At 37.5% G+C, this 24,661-nt stretch overlaps 1 protein-coding gene across 1 annotated transcript in view; it reads right to left on the reverse strand.

Moving 5' to 3' along the window:
• Nucleotides 1-14,393, reverse strand: part of CCDC172 (coiled-coil domain containing 172) — a 52,813-nt gene extending 38,420 nt beyond the window's left edge. Inside the window, exons 1-2 of the mRNA XM_026494210.2 lie at nucleotides 14,315-14,393; nucleotides 14,072-14,157 (exon numbers count right to left, since the gene is read on the reverse strand). Coding sequence (XP_026349995.1) covers nucleotides 14,072-14,157; nucleotides 14,315-14,393 — 165 coding nt within the window. The remainder of the gene's footprint in view (nucleotides 1-14,071; nucleotides 14,158-14,314) is intronic.
• Between the last annotated feature and the right edge of the window lie 10,268 nt (nucleotides 14,394-24,661).

Genomic DNA, 24,661 nt, shown 5'->3' on the forward strand with positions numbered 1-24,661 from the left:
ATCCTTAGCCAACCTAAATCTCACTTCTCAAAATAACCCCCATACTCCAAAATTATTCTTCCCCTTTTCCTCAAATAAAACTTCCATTTCCAAAGAACTGCTGATTCAGCTAGACACTAATATGATTAGGGAAAGAGCAGTAATGCACAAATACTGATGGGCCAAGAACATGTGTAATGATACTTCTTACTCTGAAAGACTCACTGGGGAGAGACTTTGAAATACGGTGACTTCTATGCTATTTGACAATTCAGGAGGCAGTACCTTATCTTAGCTATCACTACATCATTCCTACAGAACGTCAGGATATAAAACAATGGAATGCTGCAGGTAGTGATTTTTCATGTACTGCATTTAATGGAAGAACCATAAAATGTCACAGATTCTTTAAAACATACATTTTCCTCCTCAGAGTAAGAAAACTTGGCACATGAGCATGAAGAGATCATACCTCAGTCAAGTATACTACAAGAAACCGGGAGGGGGACAGTCACATCATCTTGTCAACCAGCAGCTTTAGCTTTAAGAAGACAGTTCATTCTTTAAGAAATCGAGCAAACAGGAATGGGACAAAGAACAACATATATACTGTATCTGCTGGCGAGCTGTAAGTCTGGACAGTTCTCACATGGCAACAGCATAAACCCCACCAAAAAAAAAAAAAATACCATAATGGAAGATAAAAAAAGAAATACCCAAAAGCTTACAGAGAAAGAATACTATAAATCTCTGTAATATATTACTGCTATAGGGTGTAAAAACATAAATTTTGTTAATCAATTATGTGATGTCCTCAAGAGAACGCAAAGGTATGTCCCCCCCAAAACAAGAGCAAGTAAGGACATAAGACAGTAAGATTAAACAAACAAACAAACAAACAGAACAACTTGAGATAAAAAGGAAGACAGGAAATGAAAGAAATAGTAAGAGCCCAACACAGCTTTTAAATTTACAGAGTATTAAACAACAGAACCAACACTGCAAAAGATGGAATCAGTAACATAAAGTATAAAGAGTTTTCCAAGGCTGCTGAGAAGATCACAGGTTCAGAGAACAGAGAAAAAAAATCTAATCTTATAAGGATTAGGGGTACTTGAAAAAGAAATCACAAGTAATAGTTGAGGGTAAAATGGGAGGCTTACCCATGGTCTAGATGAAACTAATAGGTACATCTGTGAACAGATTTGGAATTATAAGAATAAAAAAAATCTGCACAACCAACCAGGGAAGAAAAATGAAAACAGGTTACCTAAAAAGGACTTTTAAAAAACAGGCTGAGGGGTGCCTGGTTCGTTCAGTCGGTTAAGTGTCTGCCTTCAGCTCAGGTCCTGGGATCGAGCCCCGTATGAGACTCCCCGCTCATTGGGGAGAGTCTGCTTCTCCCTCTCCGTCTGCCTTTCCCCCATCCCCCCTCCCCCACTTATACGCACACGTGAGCTCTATCTCAAATAAATAAATAAAATCCTTAAAAATAAAAATAAAAAAATAAAAACCAGGCTGATTTCAATATTTCTCTTCTGCATTAATAAATTTCAAAAATCAGTAGTGTCACTTATTGTGACCATCATTGGGTGTTGTATGTAAGTACTGAATCACTAAACCATATACCTGAAACAAATATTACACTGTATGTTAGCTAACTGGAATTTAAATAAAAACTTTTTAAAAATCAGTAGTGTTAGATCTACAGAGTTCTCTAAGAACAGGTGTGAGCCAAGAATTCTCTCTACAGACAAATTTTCATTCAAGTGTGAAAACAATAGAAAGAAATTTAAGATCTTAATGGCTTAGAAAATCCATCATGCACATATTTTCCCTGAAAAATTACTGAACAATTATACAGATTGACCAAAAGATAAAAATGAAATAAGAACCCAAGAATGAGGAAGTTGAAGCATTAAAAATTTTTAAAGTTAAGAATTCTGGTTAATATGGCAGTCTGAGCAAATGTGGGAAGGACCCACTTTCTACTCAAATATAGAGAAATGCTATATAAAATAGAACTACATTTAAAATAGACACCGTTTACATAGCCAGCCTGAAAGCAAGAATGGGAAATTGTCGTGCCAGAAACAAAGAGGTGACTCAGGGTAAAAATGGTGTGCTAGAATTTAAGCCCAAGGGATATCCTTGAGATTGGGTACAGGTGTTAGGGGCTAGGGTTTTAAATGCCTACATAAGACCAAAAGTCAAGATTGGAGGGAGCTGGAACTGGGCTCACTGGATAAAATCAGGAATTGAGAAGTGTCTATGCCAGCTGTGCAAGTGGAATAACAAAACTCTATTCATTGGTTTAGAGAAGCAGCATATAAATGAGCTGCCACCATTAAGCCATGAGCAGAAGGAGTCATCCCCAAGAAGCTCCAACCCCAAGCTTGAACAGTCCATGGATATGAGATTTACATATCTCCTGCTCATGTATTGCAAAAATCCTAAGCTCAGAAATTAACATAAATACTGGTTCTGAACAAGTAAAATTTGTAAGGTCCCAGCAGCAGGGGTGAAACTGCTCCGTAGGAATGTCTTTTTTATCAAGGGAATATGAGGTACCCCTAGGAAACATAAGCCCTGCTGAAGATAAGTTCACAATAGAAAAATTTAAAGCTCATAAGAAAATACACCATTACATAAGAAAGCCATCAGATGAAACAAGCAGTATTCACAGAAGAGAACAGAAAACAGAATCCCATGAGAAAAGTTTTAATTTATTCACTCAGTAATATTCATTTAACACCCACTACAATTCAAGCACTGTTCTAGATACTGGGAATAATAGTAGTGAACAAACTAGATAAATTTGTATTCCTGGTGGAGCTTACATTCCGTTGGGGGGAGACAAATATAAACAGATCAATATAAAATATGTCAAGAGGCAGTAAGTGTTACAAAATAAAGGATCATGAATAGAGAGAGATGGGATGGGGTGATACATTTTATACACTGGAGGTCAGGGAGGATCCTCTCCAGTAGCCATTACCAAACTTTTTGGTCTCATGACTTTTCTGTCTTTAGGACTTCATAGTCTTAAAAAATTACTGAAGACATTTTTGTTTCATTGTTTTTGTAAGCTAGACCTATCAATATTTTCTGCATCAAATATTGAAACAGAAATTTTAAGAAACATTTAATTCATTAAGAATAACAACAGTAAATTTGCTGCATGTTTAAAAATATATATTTATGAAAAAATAGTATCCCCCCAAAAAATAGTAAGAGTTGCATTTACATTTTTTTTGCAAATCTTTTAAATGTCTGGCTTAATAATAGACAACCGGATTCTCACATCTGCTTCTTTATTCAATCTTTTGCAATACATTTTTTGGTTGAAGTATATGCAGAAAATCTGGCCTCACACAATATCTTTTAATACCCTTTTCAAATGATTGTGGGTATGCTGGATACTGCACCCAAACTAAACCAGTGGCAGTTCTTAAAGGTTAGTTGCAATGTGGAATCTGAAACCATTTCAGTGAGCTTTTCACCTTCTGTTACAATAAAATCTGTTGGTCTGTCTTGTGCTTTCTGAGGATCTTTTACCCATGCATGGTTTCGTAACATTATGTGCTGGTCATTTGGGAAATATTGCTTCACTGAGCTATTCTGATCCTCCAAATATTGATACATTTCATAATATTATACTTAAAAATAACATTCATTAATATCATCAATAAACTCACCAAAAAAATCCCTAAGTATTGGGAAAAATACTGTCAAGTTTATAGTGACAGATAGGAGTCTTCCAAAATTCTAACTTTTGTTTGAAAGGTTGAATATTATCATTCACAAAATATTATTACTACTGTCAGGTGTTTGCCTTGAAATGTCAGGGTCACCTCATTTTTGAGAAAATTTTCCCAAGTACTCAAGTTTAAATAACTACAGCCTATCAGTTATTCAAGTAAAAATGGTGTTCCAGAAAAAAAAAAAAGAGCTAGTTCATTTTGTAACTCAATCACATAAGTACTCTCACTTAAGACAATCATTGTACTCTGGAATACAGAAGGACTTTATGTGAACTTCCCATTTCATCACCATCCAGTATTAAAAACTCAGATACACAATGGTCAACTTGAAAACAATCAAGGCATGTAGTGAAACTGGTAGGTTTTGTTTTTTACTGTGAGTTTATGGCAGCGAAGAATACAATGACTACTAGTACAGTTGGGGGCTACTGATTTGCTTTGTGCTAAGGCACTAACAGTTTTACTCATCATTGCCTTTACTTACCATCACTGTGCATGCAAGCACATCGAAAATGGCAAATTATGGCTGTGCATCATTAAGAAAATAGTTTGACCCCACAGACGTCGTGAAAGAGTCTTGGGGATACCTATGGCTGATTACACTTTAACAACCATAGCTCTGAAGTGGCAACTGCAACATCAGGTAACCAACCTCAAGATTTGCATATGACTGACTGTCTTGATGTAAAGTCTCGCATTCCAGTGGAAGGGTTGGCCACCCTGCTTTAAGAGACCTAAAAGAACAGAGTGTACACATAATACCCCTAGCTGAAGGAAGGAGCATTTCAGGCACTGGAGACAGAAAGTGCAAAAGCCCTGATGTCAAAGAATGGTTGGCATATTCAAGAACAAAAGAACCCACTGCAAAGGCAAACACCCTTAGAAAAATAGATTACCCCCACGAAAGTACCTAGTGCTGTACTCTAATGACACCTGGTGGCCTCATCTATTTTTATGCTCTAATACTCGTGACAAAGATGAAAAGTTTTTCTTTCTAGAACTGCACAGAAAACATCAAAAGTTTATTACAAACATTTTTTAGAAAGGAAAACATCAAGACTTTTGAGTTTACAGTTAAGTGTATACACTTGAAGCTGTTTGATGCCAACTCTCAAATTAAGGTAGAAAGGCGTTACGTAATTTATTTCCAATTATTCACAGTGCGATGTAGAAGTTGCCTAATGAATGTTTGTTGAATGAATAATTATCCAAGGTGCGATTGGAGATATTTAGAAATGAGGAACACAGTTAATTGATTTTCTAAGAAATCACAAAAGGCAAAAAGGCAAACTTTTGAAAGGGCAACCTTTCGTGCTGTATAGTCTTAGGAGGTTAGCAAACTAAATGTAATCTCATGCTTTCTGCATACTGAGCCACAAACTTACTATTCTTTAATTAGAGAACCTTTCTCTCAGTTCCTGGAAAAGCAGTTTTGTTTTTGTTTTTGTTTTTTATCCTGTTGAGAACATTATTAACATTTCAGGCTAAACGATTTACTTAGAGTAGCTCTTTAAAGAGAAAAAAGAAAGGAAAGAGAAAAGAAAAGAGAAGAGAAGAAAAAAGAAAAGAAAGAAATAGGCACACTGGTGGTAGATTTTATACAATTAGAAACAGTGAAGTAGATTTTCCACTTTGTGCACCCAAGCCAGGAAGTATGCAACTTTTTTGATTTATAAGCACTTGCAAATAGAAAGGCTATCTGGCATACTGTTATAGAGTTTGCTCTAAACTGCTATTACCGTGGAATATTCTTTGGATTTTCTTAAGATCATGAAAACGAAGTTGAGAAAAAGGAGTTCAATAAATGCTATATGTAATATTTTTCACTTCATTTAAGAAATATAATCATTTCATTTCTATCAACATGAAGAGAGATCACTACTTCTCAGAGACCAGCCCCCCCCCCATAAAAGAACTGGAACCATGCACACAACCATTAATCAAGCAGCTCATCTTGAGAATAGATGTGCCAAATGGCCAATAAGCACCTGAAAAGATGTTCAGCATTAATGTCATTAAGGAACTTGAAATATAAACCAAAACCAAAGTATAAACCAGATACTGTCCCACACCCACTAAGATGGCTATAACACAAAAACAAGACAAAAACAAAACCAGAAAATAACAAGTGTTGGTGGGGATATAGAGAAATTGGAGCCCTCAGATACTGCTGGCGGCAAGTCAGACGGCGCCGCTGCTACGCAAACAGTCTGCATTTCCTCAAAAACTTATACCTATCCTTACCATACAGCCCAGAAATTCCACTCCTGTATGGAATACCCAGGAAAACTGAAAATATATGTTCATACAAAAACTGTAGACAAATATTCATAGTGACATTATTCATAATAGCTAAAAAGTGGAAACAACCCGATGTCTATTAACTGATGAACGGATAAACAAATTTGGTATCCATACAATGGAATATCACTCAGCCATAGGAAGGAATGAAGTAGCGATACATGCTGCAATATGGTTGAATCTTTAAAACATGCTCTGTGAAAGAAGCCAGTCAGAAAAGGCCACCTATCATAGGATTCCACTTATATGCAATGTATGAAGACAGAAGTAGATTAGTGGTGACCTAGGGCTGGTGGGATTTGAGGGGAATGGAGGGGAACTGCTAAGTGCATAGGGTTTCTTTTTGGGGTGATGAAAATGTTCTGTAATTAGTGATGGTTGCATAACTTTTTGAATAGACTAAAAAACACTGCTTTGTAACTTTTAACATGTATCTTTATTTTTAAAAATCACATAACAGCTATGTCCCCACCCCCAGCTTAAGAAATTAAACATTACGTGTACAGCTAAAGTGCCCTGTATACCCTTCCCTGATTACATTTATCTTCCACCCCCATCAGAGATAATCACTACTTGATGTTGCTACTTATCATTCCATGCATGTCATTATATTTCACTATATATTTATAATCCCTCACAGATGTTTTGTGTGTTTTTAAATGGTATCATACGTATTACCTTCTATAGGTTGCTTTTTTATCACAATATTATGTTTTAGAGATGTGTGGATTTTTGGGGGGGGGGGGTCGTTATTAAGTGGCTTTTTCACAATAGCACTCAGAATTCTGAGGTTATACTCCCAGAAATAATAACTAAACCTCTTAAATGTCTTTGTCTACTTTTTAGTAGACAGTTCAATCAGGTGATTCCTTCAAGCATCTCAAACTATCATTGAGCTCTTGTTCAAAATAAAGGAATTTTAAATGCATGTAACAACATAAAGGCTTTTTAAGGACTCCAACATAAAACAACTCTTGCTTGACTGAGGGGTAACTTACAAGGGAAAACCTTGCATTATATTCTTTCATATATGATAAATCATACTAAGATGAAATGATAAACATAATTAACCTCACATGTTTCAACCAACGACAAGGACTCTCTACATGGTCAGTCTGGCTTTAACCACTAAAATATTTGCTGTAGACACTGGTTGCCTCCCAAACATGCATTCCTCCTTTCCTTGGTTAACTATTAGTTTTTGGAAACCTGTACCATTCCTAGACAGCACACTGAATTTGGGAGAATTCACTACCTTTGACCACAGTTATTGGTTCAGGGATAGTCACATGTTACAATTTGTGGATATGAGATGGAAGAAGGTATCCGATGAGGATAATTTCCTTGCTTTTCAGAGAAAGCTTCTACAAACTTCCTTCTCTCTCTCCCTGATTTAGAAGGAGAAAACATGTGACTCTAGGAGTTGTTAGTTAGTTTCAGGGGAACACAAGGGCAACCAGCATTCTGATGTTCTTCTTTATTAACAGAATTCCAATTTTATTCAGAGCAATAACGCATCCAGTTAAAAGTATTTACATTCCCAGGCTCCGTTTTCCCGGGTTGACCATGTGACAAAATTCTAATCCTTAAGATGCAGGACTAAGTCCTTACAGAGGACTTCCCTTCCACCAAAACAATGATAAAGCCACATGAGAAGTCTTTTGATTTTCATGCTCTCCTCTTCCAGCTGGAATTCAGATGTGATACCTGCGGATGGAGCAGTACTGCAACTGTAAGGATGAAAGCCACATGGCTAAGGATAGTGGAACAGAAAGAACGTGCTGGGGTCTTTCAAGATTTCCTTGAGCAATTTTAATAAATGGCTGTGGATTTCCTACCTTCAGACTTTCTGTTACATAGAAAAAAAAATAACCCCTTATTTGGTAAAGACACCATGGTTATATTTTTGTTATAAGCAATCTGATGCAATTCCAACTGATATAACTGCTGAATCAAAGGTTAGGTTTTCAAATATTTAAGTCAATCGTTTCTCAATATTATTTAAGCTATTTTGAACTGAATTTCTATTATTTGCAAACAAAAGCACCCTAAACTGATAGAGCCTTCTCTCTAAGGAAGGAGTGGTACTTCCGACTGGACTCTTAACCCTCAGGGGCTAACCTGCTGTTTGACTAAAATAGATCTTTACTAATGAGTAGCCCCTATCATTACAGGGAAACTTCTGCAAACTCATGGTGTTACCTTGCTTGCATAAGGCCACCCAACTGTAAAAGCAGAGGAACTAAGACATGAAATATTCTTATTAATAATTTCATTAAACACATATGACACATACTCATCAAAATTGTTGAACTAACAAAGCTAGGTGGCTTTTAGTGTGAACCATGCCTTTAGTTTCCTGTCACTGTCTCCAAACTTTCCTATATCCTCATCCTTTCCTTATTCCGTTCTTTACACTATACTACAGCAGTTAAGAGTGAGGGCTCTCGGGGCGCCTGGATGGCTCAGTCGGTTAAGAGCCCACCTTCAGCTAAGGTCATGATCCCAGGGTCCTGGGATAGAGCCTGGCATCGGGCTCCCTGCTTAGCAGGATGTCTGTTTCTCCCTCTGCCCTTCCCCCTGCTCCTGTTCTATTTCTGTCTCTCTCAAATAAATAAATAAAATCTTTTAAAAAAAAAAAAAAGTGAGGGCTCTCTAGTTAACCCCATATACATTCAAATCTTAGATCTATTACTTGCCACTTATGTGACCTCGTGCAAGGTATTTAATTTCTCTGAGTCTTAATTTTCTCAAATCAATAATGGGGGAATAATTCTACCAATCTCACACGGTTCTTTTGAGAGTTAATTGAGCTAAGGTTTGTAAAATGTTTAGCATAAGGCCTGATATATAGTAATGTTTGCTCAATATTACTTATTACTTTTCAGGTTTTTTTTTAAGGTTTTATTTATTTATTTATTTGAGAGAGCAAGGGAGAAAGCGCCAGCAGGCGGAAGAGCAGAGGAGAGGGAGAAGCAGACTCCCTGCTCAGCAGGGAGCCCAATGCTGGGCTGGATCCCAGGACCTTGGGATCACCACCTGAGTCAAAGGCAGACACTTAACCTGACTCAGCCACCCAGGTGCCCCTTACTCTCAGCCTCTACAACAGAAGAGGTAGCCCTCCTCTCTTGGCTAAGGCTAATTCTTACCTTATGCTCTGGATCCCACCCAACCTCCTTCTACCTCCTCAGGGACTTTTAACTATCGATAATCTTTTCTATCTAGTCTTTAAATCTTCAACTTCTCTCTATAGGCCCCTTCCCATTAATATGCATAATAACAATGAGACGACGATGAGGATGATGATGATGATGATGATGATGATACAGGAGATGACGGGATTTGAAGCATAGACAGAATTGTCCTTTGTCAGGAAGAAGGGCATCTCCTTCATAACAGGAAGAAAGGGGAGAAAATGGCAGGTTTGGAGTTTGGCAGGTGGGAAAATAAATTTCCTGGTGGATGGTTTCTATTTTCTCTAAAACAAAAGGCGAAATTACCGCCTGAGAGTTAAGTAGTTCAGAAGAGAGAATAAAATGTAGAAGAGTGAAGGTTTAAATAGTCATTTCAGAGAGTGAGAAAGGAATGCAGTAGTATTTCCAGACAGTGTGGAAGCCTCAGTTGAAGCCGAGGCTCACATTCATGAATCCTGGATCCAACCTCCCCTGGAATTGCCTGAGTGCTGACACAGTAGCAAGTAATTGGTTCACTTGGATTTGGAGTCTTGCCAGGGGGGTGAGAAAAAGGAGAGAGGAGTCAGGAGGAAGAATGGAATGACCAACAACCATGACATCTAAGAATGAAGAGAGAAATGAATACACAGGCAAGTACTAATGGAGGAAGACAGAAGTGGACTCAAGGTCCTAATGAATTAAGAGAACACTTGGGCCTGAGACCAGGTACCAAATTCTAAGAGCAAGGGAGAGTACCCAGTGAGTCAGTAGGAAAACAGAAAAGAGAAGCAGGGAAAAGATGGTCGTACACAGCATGAGCTACCATAAGCAGGTAGAGAAATGTTCTGGAAGTAGCACTGGGGAGTGAAGAAAACATCCACCAAAGCTCTATGAAGTACTTTGAGTGTAAAAGAAAAGTCCTCTGTAGAATGGACTCCAGACTCAGAAATATATTGACCGGCTATGGAATTGTACATACGACCAAAGCGAATGTAAAAGAGGCAATATACCAAAATTCTATACTACAATTTTTTTTTAAAAAAATCAGCTGTACGTGTTTGGGACAGGAGGGATTTTGCTTAAAAGACTTTCATGTGAAAAAGTCAGAGAGAGTGCAAGCAACTAAGTGAAACTACCCCTAAAAGTGTCCTGGTCACAGTAAATGAACTTAAATACAGGAAAATGTTAAATTGTGATAAACAGAATTTCATGTTATTTTCTAAAATTAAGATTAAATAATTCACATTTACTGCTATTTAAACAATGTTAGAGGAAAGAAATAATGTCCTTCTTTTATTTATGTTTTAAGTACCTTTTAATTAATAAAATTAAAAAAGGATATAAATTTTTCTTGATGCAACTTTTACAAAAAGAGAAACCTCCATAACAAAACTCCATTTCAATATTATACATGATAACAATTTGTGATTTTGTTCTTTCCCTAATTAGGTAATGGAGTACTAACAGATAGGACTTTGCCTGCTGGTCTGGGAGGGTTCCTAACTAGGAGGGTCCCTTAACTGGGAGGGTCTTTATCAACTAAAAAAAAAAAAAAAAAAGAATGTGAACATTTTGAAGTAAAAGAAGCCACCTTAAGTTACTTATTTCAATATAACGAATTTTTAAAAGAATTCATGCCGTATTATTTTATTATTGTTATAATGTTTATATAGTAAGTTAAAATTGGGAGAAGAAAATTAAACAAAACGGCTTTCCTCCATTTACTTCTTCTTGAGACAGTATGGCATTAGGTTAGGTTTTACATAGTATGTCTTTACAGAGTAAATGCCCAAATTTTAACTATATACTATTTTTAAAACAGAAAAAAAAGGGAACTTTTAGATGCTTTGAAGAAACTACAAATGTTCTACGAGTCCTTAATTTTGATTCGCTCTGTCATCAACACTATAAAACCCTTCCTTGACTACCAGAAGCTTTAGGTATATTGGTAAGCATGAATTGCAAATCCAGGGCATGTTCTTGTCTTTCTGTTTTCATATTACCAAACCTAACCAGCCATACTGTAGCTCTCCAATTCACGAAGTACTCGTACTACATAATCTGAGACTTTTGCAACCATATATTTTAAAGGACTCATCGAGCCCTGAAAGGCAAATGCTATCATTCAAGTTCTAATTACATGCTACCTGGGTTTTACAGAACAGAAAAAAAAAATGAGTACTGTACTTCCTAAATACATTTTTCAACCACAAGCAACTTCCAAAATAAATGCCCCAAATATTGTCTGAATGTATTACTGTACAAATAGCTCAAGCACTGGCCTATTCAAATTATGTTCTAGTTTCTCCCGATGCTGCTTCCACTTGATAAATTGGTCAATAAATGCCAAGTCAAATATTCAAGTAAATATATTTTCATTGTTATTGGCAGACATATAATTAACTCTGAGAATAAAAGATACAAGAAATCAATTTATGATTACTTCTTCAGTTCTTCTCATTAGTCATTTACATTATAATCGTGGTTCCACTTTTAAAATCTTTATTCGTACACATACACACACACACACACACCATTCTGACTATATTATAAATCAAATTATTTCAATTACAAATTAGTATGATACGAACTGTGAACCTCATATGTTAATTTTATTAGTAAGATATAATCATACTATTACCCATGTATATGAGCCGATTAAAAAACAATGCACATTTAAGAGCTATATTAATTAGTAATTTCAGCAGATGTTTCTAAACAATGTTAAGGATTTGCTCTGTCTTTTCTCAAGTATAAATATTTGAGTCAACATTTTTTATGTATATGTATTTAGCAACAAATTACATTTCCATTTTCAACAAAACAAGCTTCTAAAAAGAAAATAGTACAAAGAGTAAACCTATTTTTTTTCAAAGATAACATATGAAGAACAAATTTTTTTAACATTTGTTATCTGTCAGGTCAATATCTTCACCAACCCAGGAAAAATACATTTTGTATAAAAACTTACATAAGTAACCTTTTAAAAACTGCCCTAAACTAACGGCAAAAGCTTCAGATACATTATCATATGTGGATTGCATGAAGAAAAAAAATCTAAGATGAACTCAAGAAATCTGTTTTAATAAAATATGCTGTCATTACTCAACTGTTACTTTCATTATGGTAGCCTAATTGTTTTTAATTATATATCATGGGCAAGTCATTTAACCTCTGTGTTTCTTCACCCATAAAGGGAGATTAATAAAGGTGCCTTATCACAGGATTCCTGGCAGGGTTAAAGGAGTTAAGATGGGTGAAGCATTTAGAATAGCGCCCGGCATACAGTAAGTGCTCAGTAAATGTCAGCTAAGCATTACCTAATTGTATGTTTTGCCTATTACTTCTATTAGCTTCCAGTTACCAACCCTTAAAGTATCTTAATTCTTTTTAAAGAAAAAGAAAGCTACATCATGACACTCTTAATGCTCTGCCCTTCCCATCAGCTTATAGTGTTAGCAGCTACTTTATCTGCTACTCACAAGCAAAACAGGACCTAGGGTCTCACTGAGTTAACAGTCCAAAAATCTATTATAAAAACACTCTCCCTATTATCTTACTATTAGTACTCATTAATTCATTCAAACACCGAAGTAAACTAGGTGCTAGGCATTGGATACAAGCTGTGGAAACAAAAGATTTAAGAAAAAAAATTCCAGATATGTTGCTCCCAAAACAGCGAGGGATACAAACATAAATGCAAATAAGTACTCTTCTTTTATTATAACATGGTACCCTGAACTATAATAAAAAAATTTTCCAAGCTGTCCAAGGGCGGGCTTCAAAGGTGACATTTGAGTAAGACTTGAAGGAAGAGCAGAAGCTCACCAGGTAGAGAAGAGATCTGTGATTACTTTGTTCACAAAGAAAACTAGAAATTCCTCACACCGGTAAGTTAAAATAGACATTTTTTAAGCAACCAGACTTCCTCAAACAGATTTCCCATTGCACATGGCTTGCTTAGTTTATCTCTAGGTGTTGAATAAATATTTTTGAATGACTGTCGTCCCCCTTTCCCCATAGGCAAGACCTTCATTAGGGCATACGTGGATGATGTTCTTAGCTCCCTTCCTCCCAGGGCTCAGAGAAATCTTCCTAAAACCACTTTGATCACAACACTCCCTGATCAAAAGCCTGGAATGGTTTCCTCCTATTCCCAGATATCAGCTCTCTGCTTTGACTAGATTTCTCTCCCAATATGCCTTGGGCATATTTCCCTTTTGTTCATATCCTCTCTCTGCCCCAAATGCTTTTCTCCTATTACTTATTTCTGCCTTTCCAGAATTCTACCCACCCTTCAAAATCCTCCTTCAAGAAGCCATCGGATTTCCTCGCTTCTATTTAAAATAACACAACTTTTCAAATGATGCAGAAAAGAGAAATGTTAGTGAAAAAATGATACTTTGGGATGAAAGAAATGTCCAAAATGAGGTAGAGAATTAAAAAAAAAAAAGGCAGACACTCGTTGGAAAGTTACATTCCAACTGTTACATCAACAGAGTACACTTCTTAAATTATTTACTATTCAAAATGTATACACTGCACCAAGTACCTATTGAACAATTATTTTTTTCCAGTGACATCGGGCTCTTTTAAAAAGTTAACCATCGCACAACATGGACAATCAATTCTTCATTACTTGAACTGTTTTCTTTAGGACAAGTGCCTATTAGAATGAGTGTCTCTGACCTGAAGTTTGAAATATTACCCAGCAACATGGCACTGCACTAACCAGCCCAGTAGTGTGCTTCCTACTTGAAAGACAACTAGTCAAATAGTAAAATATCTTCAAAAAGCCAACTTCGAATAGATTTTTTTCAAGTGAGAATAGGCGTGCTCTACATGTCAAGCTACCTTAGATTCCAACTTGATTTTCTCTTCATTCAGCTCCTCCGTCGCTTTCTTCATTTCTTCACGACATCTGTTTATTTCTGACCTTACTGGAATACAAATGAAATCCTTGAACACCTCTGTCTTTCTAAAGTCCCCATGTCTGTGCACATGGCCAGCAGAGCCCCCTCCCTGCTCTGACCACGCCTGGGGGGCTGCTCCCACCTCGAGGAGACAGAGGCCCCAGCAGGCGACAGAGGCACCGACCTTCTCGGATCACGCGGCGGCTCTCCTCGGCCTGATGCTCCGAGAAGATGATGTGCTGAAACAAGGATTCTAAACTCATCTCAGGCGGGCTCCCGCGGATCCGTTGACGCCCTTCAATACCTGCGAGCGGAGGCCGAGGAGCCTGGAAAGCACAGTGCGGACGCAGGACTGTTCAGGGCTTCCCCCATCGGCCTCGGCTCAGGACGCGTGAGGCGGGGCGCCAGCCCGGCTCCCGGCCTTTGTTTCCCCGGTTCACTAACAAAGGACAACCGTTTATCCCCCCTGGCACCCTCGCTCCGCCTGGGACAGAAACCCTGCTTTCGTTCCCTGGCTGAAGGCAGCTCCCCTCATTCGAGGACCCGGGCCCTCTCGGGCTTCCTTTTCGTCCTGGCGCCTAATAAAAATGGAGGCCCCGGGCCGTGGCGTCTGAGCCGGCCCTGCCAGCACCCCTCTGTGCGGCTGGCCTTTTCCTCTCCACCCCCTCTCTTTTTAGGGAGAAGGTCCTCCTAATCTGTGTCCCACAATGCGTACTTGCTCACAGTACCGTGGGCAGGAGACCTTGCGGCAGGTGCGTCCTCGAGGTTGGCCTTGCCTGGGGGGCTCTGAACTACGGCGTCTCGTTGGGCCCAGTCTGCGTGCGGTCAGGTGTTTTGCTTTGGCCATGTGGCCCCAAAGGTCTTCAGGCCTAACTTGGACTTACTCGGTGATCTTTCTCTGAGGCGCAAACGCCCAACATTATAAAGAACTAAGTACTCATGATTCTAAATATAAACTGCAACGTCTTATCCTTTGACTGTGGCAAAGACTGCTATAAATGTGCAACGTCTGACATTACGCCTTAATCATTCCTTTGTAATCAGGGCATATCTTTTTAGTCTGCTTTAAAATTAATCATTGCCTTTTGTAATCAAGCTTCAGTAATATTAACACTTCAATATCTGCACAATATGTGTCAGAGACCAAAGTGGTTGCTAATTAAAGCTTAAACATGAAAGGCACCTTTGGGACTTTTGCATGGGGTTTTTAAATTAAAAAATAAAGCATTTTTAGTTTTAGCAGGCCAAAATTGTAAGATTATAATAAACATTTGACTTTTTTCCTGAAAGTAGAATTGACATTGGCTAAACTTTAAAAAATAATTTTTAGTTAGATTGTATTAGAATTGAAAGAAGGTAAATGTGAATTCTGTCATATCATCTGTATAAGAGACTTAATTAATATTTCATTAATGCTGTAGTATATGGGGCTATAAGTTTTAACCTATTCCAAATTTCCACCTCAATTCCATTAAGTCATGTATACATAAAACTTAATTTTTAAACAGTATTACAAAAGAATACATACAGAAAAGTGTAATGCCATAGAAAAGATTTACCCATAAACCTACCACTCAGAAGCAAGTACTAATAACATTGTCGCTACTGTCTTCCAGCTAACTCTCCTCACCTTGCATTTTTCTTTTACAAGCTTGAAAATATGGTGAATAAGTAGTAGTAATAATTACGATTAATAGTACTTACTGAGTATATGCTGGGCACTATTCTGAATACAATGATTTTTACTATTACCTTCATAGTATTAGATGAGAAAACTGAGAACAGAACAGTTAAGTATCTTGCCAAAGCAGCCTACCTAGTATATGTCAGAGCTAGAGCTGAAACCAAGAAATCTGAGATCAGAGGCCATGAATTCAATTTTGGATACTGCTCTGTTTTCCTTTGATTACATCATAAGCATTTTACCATTTCATTGAAAACTCTTCATAAATACACTTTTATATCTTCATAATCCTCCATCATGTGATGCAAGTGTAAAACTTAGATATACTGAAATAAATTTGACTCTTTTATCTGTTCAAGGATGGAAAACAAAACTGAAATTGTGGTTTAAACCATTTTCTTTGAGCACTTGTTTGGAAGCTTATGAACTGTGCCACGGCACTATCAAAGGAAAGGGCTTCCAGAAGATAAATTATATTACTAATTAATATCACTCCCTTCAGAATTATTTCCCGTGGACTTGCACAGGGGGCATCCTCACAAGGAGGCTGCTTTTCAAAAGCATACTGCTCTTTAACATTCCAATTTTATTAGTTACACTCAAACTCACATTTATTATTTAACATGTTCTTCCTGTACTGAAAACTTGGCAGAGTGGAATTTGGGCAGCCTTTGGGGAGCCCAGTCGCCTCACTCACACAGGCGTATGCAAGAGAGAACTGCTGGAAATTCTCGAATGGGGTTATGGGGAGAAATGGCTTCTTCATCTTCTGCAGTCTTCATATCACAGAATATTTTGATGCTTTTAAATCCCAAGTTCAATTCTTCTTAGAGGCATCACCACTATAGACATTGGCAGGGTTTTTCCTTTTCTTTTACTTGTTGAAACAAACATGATTATGCAAGCCCACAATTCAAATTTTAAGTGTTGTGGGTTTTTTTTGGTTTAGATTTTGTTTATTTATTTCAGAGAGAGCAGGAGCTGGGGGGGCGGGCAGAGGAAGAGGGAGAAGCAGGCTCCATTCCAGGGCCCCAGGATCATGACCTGAACTGAAGGCAGATGCTTAATCAACTGAGCCACCCAGGTGCCCTGAATTTAAAGTGTTTTATAATAATGAATAACAGTAACATGTTAGGATATTGAAATATTATTATTCTATACTAGCTTTATTCATGTATTTTCTTCAGTAAGATAGTTGTTCTTATAGGTATACATGCCGATTACATTCTATAATATTCAGAGCAAGAGTAGCATTACTTTAATTTATGCCAAATAAAAATGGTAGATGGCATGGTAAAACTAGGGCATACCATTTTCTGAAAATGTTATCTTAGAAGTCTGAAAAAATGATTCATTCAACAACTGTTTAATGAGTCTCTGCTATTCATTCAACATTCATTCAACAAATATTATTGAGCATCTCCTATGTGCCATATTAGAGAAACAACAACAGGATTTAATAAAAACAGAACTACATAAAAACTATTTTTCTTCCCCCGGATATTTCTAACCTCATTGGAGAATTATTATATTTTTCAGCATTTTGGCATCAGTATAAACAACTGCTTTCAGATGTTTCAACAGATGTTCTTCAGAAAGAAAGCCAATTATTTGCATTATGATACCCACATATGATTCTCAGATCTAAACTTTCCATCTGTACATGTTTCGTTGAATTGCATACCTATGGAATATAAAAGTTAAGATCACTCATTGTCTCTCAACCTCAGATTTTGTTCATAATAACTCTAGCACCTGGGTTATTGAGCCATTGATAATTGCTTTGCTAGAAGGCCTTACACAAGGCTATATTGCTCTTGTGATTTAAAATGCATTTCCTCTCCATTCTTAGATTGATGACTTCCCTAGGTCCTAAACCAGGCTTGCAAATACCCACTAGCCCAGGGCATATATATTGCAATGAAAAGAAAAGTAATTCATTTATTTTATGTTTTTCTTAGGGCATCTGCCAAAAAGAAAAACAAAACAGAGGTTCAACCAAGTTTAACAACCATTTATTGAGTATCTACTAAGTATAAAAAATCTCTGCTAGGTACTATGGAGTTTACAAAATTGAAGGGTACAAGCCCTGTCCTCCTGGAGGTGTTCGTCTATCAAATGAGACATAGCATGCACAAATAACTCCTAAGCAGACTGTATACAAGAGCTTCACCCTTGTGTTAAGGGACTATGGCCAGAGGGAGAAAGAGTAAGTCTGACGTAGGTGACCAGGGAGACTTACCGGTAGGGGATAGAATACGAGCTACCTTTTCAAGGAGGGTGTGACTTCAACGGACAGAGAGTAAGGGAGAAAAAAAGCAGAAAGTTAAATGAAGCCAACATCTAGACGGTCTTTAACCTTTTCATGTATATGATGGGGACCATGTCATGTTTTCCAGCAGGTGAGTGGCCTGTCAGTGTTGCTCTGTGTAGCCAACCTGTGGCAGTGGGTTTGAAGCACTAGAAAGGAAGAGAATAACAACTAATATGTATTAATAACTTACTACATGCCAACCACTGTCTGAGACCTTGACACATCTTAATTCTCTTAACCAACCCAATAAACTTATAAGTTCAGTGCTTTTATTTTTTTTCCACATTATAATTGGAGACGTGAGGCAGAGAGAACTAAGTAACTTGTCCATGGTCACATATGGTAGCAGAATCAGGATTTAAACCCTGATAAAATCTTAAGGCAGATCCTTAACTACTTCATTTCCTGCCTCCAAAAACTAGGGGCGGGAGAAAATAAGACTGTATCAGCAGCTGTGTTTCATTTCAAAGCAGATACATTTCCTAAAAAAAAAAAAAAAAAAAAAAAAAAAAAAAATGCTTATCACCAACAAGTTAATATCTTTTCGGAAGACATTTTTGGACTTACGGAATTTGGATTTGTAACGCAATCCATGTATAACCAATTAAAATCAAATGTGATTGAAAGAAAAATAATTGAGAATGGATCATGCTTTGTAAATGTTTGTTTAACCAGCTGTATACCTAACATGTAAAACTAAAAAAGAAATTTGTATATTAAGTATTATATTCAATTCCTAATATTTATATTAGTTTCCTAGAGCTGCTATAACAAATATATCGCAACTCAGTGATTTAGAACAACAAAAATTTATTCTTTCACAGTTCAGGAGGCCAGAAGTCTGAAATCAAGATGTCGGCAGGGTTGGCTCCTTCTGGGCCCTCTGAGGGACAATCTGGTCTTTGCCTCTTTCTAGCTGCTGGTCCTTGCTGGTAATTTTTGGTGTTCCTTGATTTTTAGATGCAACACTCCAGTCTCTACCTCCATTGTCCCTTGGAGTTCTCTTAGTCTGTCTCTGCCTCTTTTTCTCTTCCTTCTTCTTATAGGGATAGCAGTCATATTGGATAAAAGGCCTACCATATACCAGTATGACCTCATATTAAATAATTACATCTGTAATAACCCTATTTCCAAATAAGGTCACATTCTGAGCTACCAGAGATTTAAGACTTTAATGTATTTGTAGGGGGACACAATTCAGTGCATATAACAGATCTTAAAAGTTAAGTTGCAGGAAATAGTTAAAATTAAAAAAAAAAACTTAAATGACTGATTATTTCAATTACAATCAAAGTATTTTTCGTGTTTAAAGTATTTTAGTGTTTAGTGTTTGTTTTAGACTTTAGAAAACATCTTGCACAATCCTTTTATTTTTATAGATGTTAGCACTGAGGCCATGGAGGTTGATGGATTTCCCCAACAAGGCACAGGCAATTAATGTCAGAGCCAGGTCTAGAACTCCTTCTTAATTCCTTCTGCTCCAATGAAAGATCTTTTTTGTTCAGCAGTGACTTTCAACTACTTCAGTTAAAAGAACTCCTCTTTTATCTTTTTTCTGTATTGAACTTTTAGTAAGAGTTTGAAGAAAGGGTGTAACAGCTAGGGTTCAGAGCTGGCCTGGGGCAATTCACCTACTGTAGAAGCCCTTCTCTATTAAGGAGATTAGGTAGATAGATAGGTAGGTAGATAGATAAAGAGAGAGAGGTAGATAAATATCGGTACATATAGAGAAAACACACATGCATGTATTTATATAAATACACACTATATATATGATAAAGTCATATGTATGTATAAATACTTAAAGGTATCGATTTTATTTTCAGTCTTACACTTCTATAATAGAAATGAAAGTAAACTGTCAATTCTTAATTATTGATTGAGAAAAGCAAACTTGTGTGAAATATATTGCATGAAGACATTCCAATAACACATTAGGAGTCATGAAATAGCAAACTCTTTGGAATTAAAAAGCTGTAGTGAAACTGGTCAGTTAGGAACCCAGCACAGGTTCCAGGAAAGCTGTCCCAGGTGCCCCTACCCAGATTAGCCTGTCAGCTCCAGAAAACAAAAACAAAACAGAACCTGGAAACCACTCTTCCTCACCATGTATAATTCATTTGTTTATTTAATAAATGCTTATTGGGTGGACACCATACGTAAGGCAAGTTAGAATCTTCAGTTACAAAGATGAATAAACAAGGGCCTTGAAATCTGGTTGTATCAAATTGTAGTTTTCATGACAATAAATTTAAGTTGCTTGGGATTACACAGAAAGAATTAAAAGAGAAATTTAAGGTGTTTTTTTTTTCTTACCAGTTATTTGTTTTCGTCATTAACATAGTCTTTGCCGATCTAATAAGTACATGGTAACTCAGCAAATAAATGACTCTAGTTGTTGAATACGTTCCAATTTAAATCAACAATTAACATATTCTCTTATTACGATTTTTATGAAGATTGCTATTAATTTCAAGAAATTAGTCATAGTGACTATTTGGAAATTTGGGATGTATTTTAATGTTTCCATTACCTTCTATGAATTATTCACAGTGACTCTTTGGAAAGTTTGAAAAAATGTAATGTTCACATATACATATAGGTAGAGTGAACCGTAAATCTTTTTCTTCTTAAAACAATTTGCTAAATTGCTCATTTATCAGGATAAAATTGCTTTAGGCTTCCAATGTTTGAAATGACTTAGTGGCCTTAGTACAATAGTATTACCTTATAAAAGCCAGACACTGTCATTATTTTCCCTTCACGATGCCATAGACAGTTCAAAATGTTTTATCATAGTTTACATGGCTCATAAACCTTATCTTTTATTTGACATTGCAGGTGTGTTGATAATAGAATATGGAAACTCTGTAAGATGGTTAAAGGAAACAATTAATTAGCATTGAAATAAAAGAGCTCAGTAAGAAACATTTTAAACAGAGAATAAGCTGATTATTTCATAGGTAATAGTAAGCAGTTGTGGAAGAGAATTGAAGGGAATGCATACCGAGTGAAAAGAATTTAAATATCTGAAAACAAATAAGGAAATATTGCAAATATTAGAATTACTGAAGTTGTATATACATCATCATTTGAAACTTGGTCTTGTAATTCTGTTCCTGCTATTTCTCATTATTCTACTTATGAAACGTGTACATGAATAGGTTTCTTAAACTGTTTCGTAATCTACCTTTACAGTTTCCTTTTTCAAGGCGTTAATGCAGAGAAAAGCAGGAAAAGGCTGATCCTGGACTCTATTGTGCCTTCGCCTCAAGTGGATAAATGCAAAGATTGTGCACACAGGATCCAAACACTCGTAAGAAAGATTCATGGTGATATTCTTAGAAGAAATTAATAAACCCTAAGAGAACTTGTCAGAAGAATGTCCTAAAGATGATTTTATTTCGGTAATTGTTGTATTTTAAATGCTTTCATTTTCTTTTGTGATGTCTTTTATCTTACTTACAGATGCTATTACTCATAAAATATGGTATTTCAGTCCAGAAGGCTGTAACTGTAAATGAGACATAATATTCTCATCTAGAAGTAGATAAGGGGATTCAAATCTCCTGCTTCACGGTCTAAGCTGATTACTGCAGAGGTCAGAAAGCTAGTTTCCACTTCCTTTAAGTGCCAACTATGATATTTCACATAAATGACCAGACACTCTGTGTTTCCTTTTATTCGGCCCCCCACCTCTGGTTGGCAGTCTGTGTTGGTGGTTTACGAGATAGCTTAGGAATTCTGTGCCTTGAGAGTGGTGAGGTGACTTTAGGGTGAGGCCACGAAGAATGACCACAAACATCATCCACAGAGTGTTCATTGAAGAACTACTATGTACCAGGCTCTGCCACCGCAGGGAACAAGATGAATGAGCTCTCTGCATGCGTGGAGCCTATAGGGCAACAAGCAACAAAGTACACACATTCATTAACTCAAGGCACGCAGAGTAAGTCTGAGTGTAAAATGTAACAGCTTGGGGCAAGCACCTGCTATGGAATGTGTAGACAACACATTCCTGCTCCCCCGAAGATCCTGTCAGGAACAGAACCGGTGTCTGAGAATGGAGAGGACTGGTGGGATCCCTGCACAGACCGGGTTGGTGAAGTGGTCAGGACTGCATCACGGAGGACCCTGAAAGGAATGGAAGCAGTTCAGATTGTATTCAGAAGGCAGTAGAAGGCCATAGACGGATCTGTAGGAGATGAATGCAATTTAAGAATTAGAGGATGACCCCTAAACACTGTTCCCTTCTGGAGGTGTGACTTCACATCACTGGATGGGGTGTTGACCCAGGTCCAATGCTCAGGATGGCTGATGACTAGCTAGGTGACTTTGAGCAAGTCACTGACTCTCTTTTCCCCTTATTTCACTTGTTTTCAAATGGGGAGAGAAGAGGCAGGGTTAAAGAAAAGAGGAAATAAGGGAGATGAAAGGAAAAAAGAAACTCTCAATACTTAGAGATGGAAAGTGCAGATAGTAAGCTGGAAAAACAATCAAACAATTAAGAATTTCGTTTTTAAAAGCTCCTGAGGAAGAAAGAGTCATCCCAGTCGACACCCTGGAAAATCAGTGTGGGACACATGGAAATGAATATAGAATTCTATCAGAATTGTTGCCTTGGCCACTTTGATTAAGAGTTGATATCAGGGCCTTAGGGAAGAAAAATTCAAGAGTCATGCCTATAAAAATTCAAGAGTCTATATCCATCCAGATTTAGTTGTGTGTAAGTGTGGGTACAACAGAAATCCACTAGTACACCCATTGGGACTATAAAAATATTGAGATACTCCCACAGTGGTTGGTAAATAACCACCACCCCAGTCCTCCACGGCCAACTCCCACCACCGGGCGGTCTCAACTCCATGGCCATCCAAATCTCCCCAACTAAGAGGTAACACTGAGCTTAGCAAAGAGCGTCAAGAGCCTGCTCAGGGTCTGTTCTGATTTCTCAGTGACTGGGTCTATCTGTGTGTTGTCTTCTTCATGCTGTAACAAATCACCACAACTTTAGTGGCTTAAAACAATACAAATTTGTTATCTTACAGTTCCAGAGGTTACAAGTCCAAAGCGGGTTTTACTGGGCTAAAATCAAAGGATCCACAGTCCTTCTGGAAGCTCTAGAGACTAGTTTGTTTCCTTGCCTTTTCCGGCTTAGAGAAGTTACCTGCATCCCTTGGCTCCTGCCCCTTCTTCCTCCATCTTCAAGCCAGCACAGTAGCCCCCTAATATTTCTCGACTTCTCTGATATCCCTGCCACTTTCCTATAAGGGTGCTTGTAATTCCTTTGGGCCCACCTGGATAAGTCAAGATGCTCTCAGACCACCTCAAAATCCTTCACTTGATCACATCTTGAAAGTCACTTTTGCCACATAAGGAGACATACTGACAGGTTTCAGGGATGAGGATGCAAATATCTTTGGGGGCCATTATTTTGTCTACCGTGGTGGTTATACATTTTAAATATTATACCTGAGTGTATATAATGCCCTTCCTAGACTTCTCATAAAATAAAACTGAGTGTGTCACAGTCAAAATGTGAGATACAGGGGAAAGCATCTGACTCATAGAGAAAAAAAAAAAATTTACGCCAGGTCCATAGCTCAAGAACTTTCTGGAATATGGCAGACCTTTAATTTTTCTCTCTGGTTTGGTAGTGGACAGTATCAAATGGATGAAATAGTTAAAGGAGAAAAGAGTTGGGGCAGTACACGAAGAAGGAGTGAAGATGACAGAGGAAGAATGCAAATGCCATTCACCTGCCTGAATCTCCTGTGAGGGCTCAGGAGAGGAAAAGGACAGAGCACGGACCTTCAAGGGGATGGATCCCAGGGAGGACAAGAGAGGACTTTAGAAACAGATGGTAGGGTGACACTAGGTAATGTCCCCCTCTTCCAGGGTCAGCTGTCTCTGAATCTGGGATACTGAGGGGCAAAGGAAGTGAAAAATGACAGTTTAAATTTCTCTGGGAACTGAATGCTCATGGAAGGACTTGGGGTTGACTTGATGAGGCTGGGGGAAATTTTAAGAAAAGTGAGGGACAATGAGTCTAGTAGGGTTTAGCTGCTTTTGGGGGCAGGTCCATGTGTGATGGGGTCTTTGTATATCAGAGTGTCTTGTATGCAATGGGAGTAAATGTCCCGAAACCAAAGCCAGGAGCCACAATAGAATGTTGGCTTCATGAGGAAGCACCCGTTCGTTTTGTGCACCATCAATTCCCAGCTTCTGGAACAGTGCCAGGCCAGTCGCAGGTGCCCAGGAACTCTGCACCGAATAAATTAAAGAGAAAAATGAATGCATGCAAAACTTTGGTGTAAATAAACTTTTTGGTGTAAATAATCAACATTTAAATGTTTGTTGTAATAACCAGGAAATGTTGGAAACCAATACTCAGTTCAATGTGCTAACATTGAGATACACTGTATCAAAGCTTAAGGGATCAGGTGAATTGCAAGGGCCTGCATTCCTGCCTATAAATAGGGTTGCCAGATTTAGCAAACAAAAACACAGGATGCCCAGTTAAATTTGAATGT

This window comes from Ursus arctos, unplaced genomic scaffold, assembly GCF_023065955.2.
Source record: "Ursus arctos isolate Adak ecotype North America unplaced genomic scaffold, UrsArc2.0 scaffold_7, whole genome shotgun sequence".
Lineage (NCBI taxonomy): Eukaryota > Metazoa > Chordata > Mammalia > Carnivora > Ursidae > Ursus > Ursus arctos.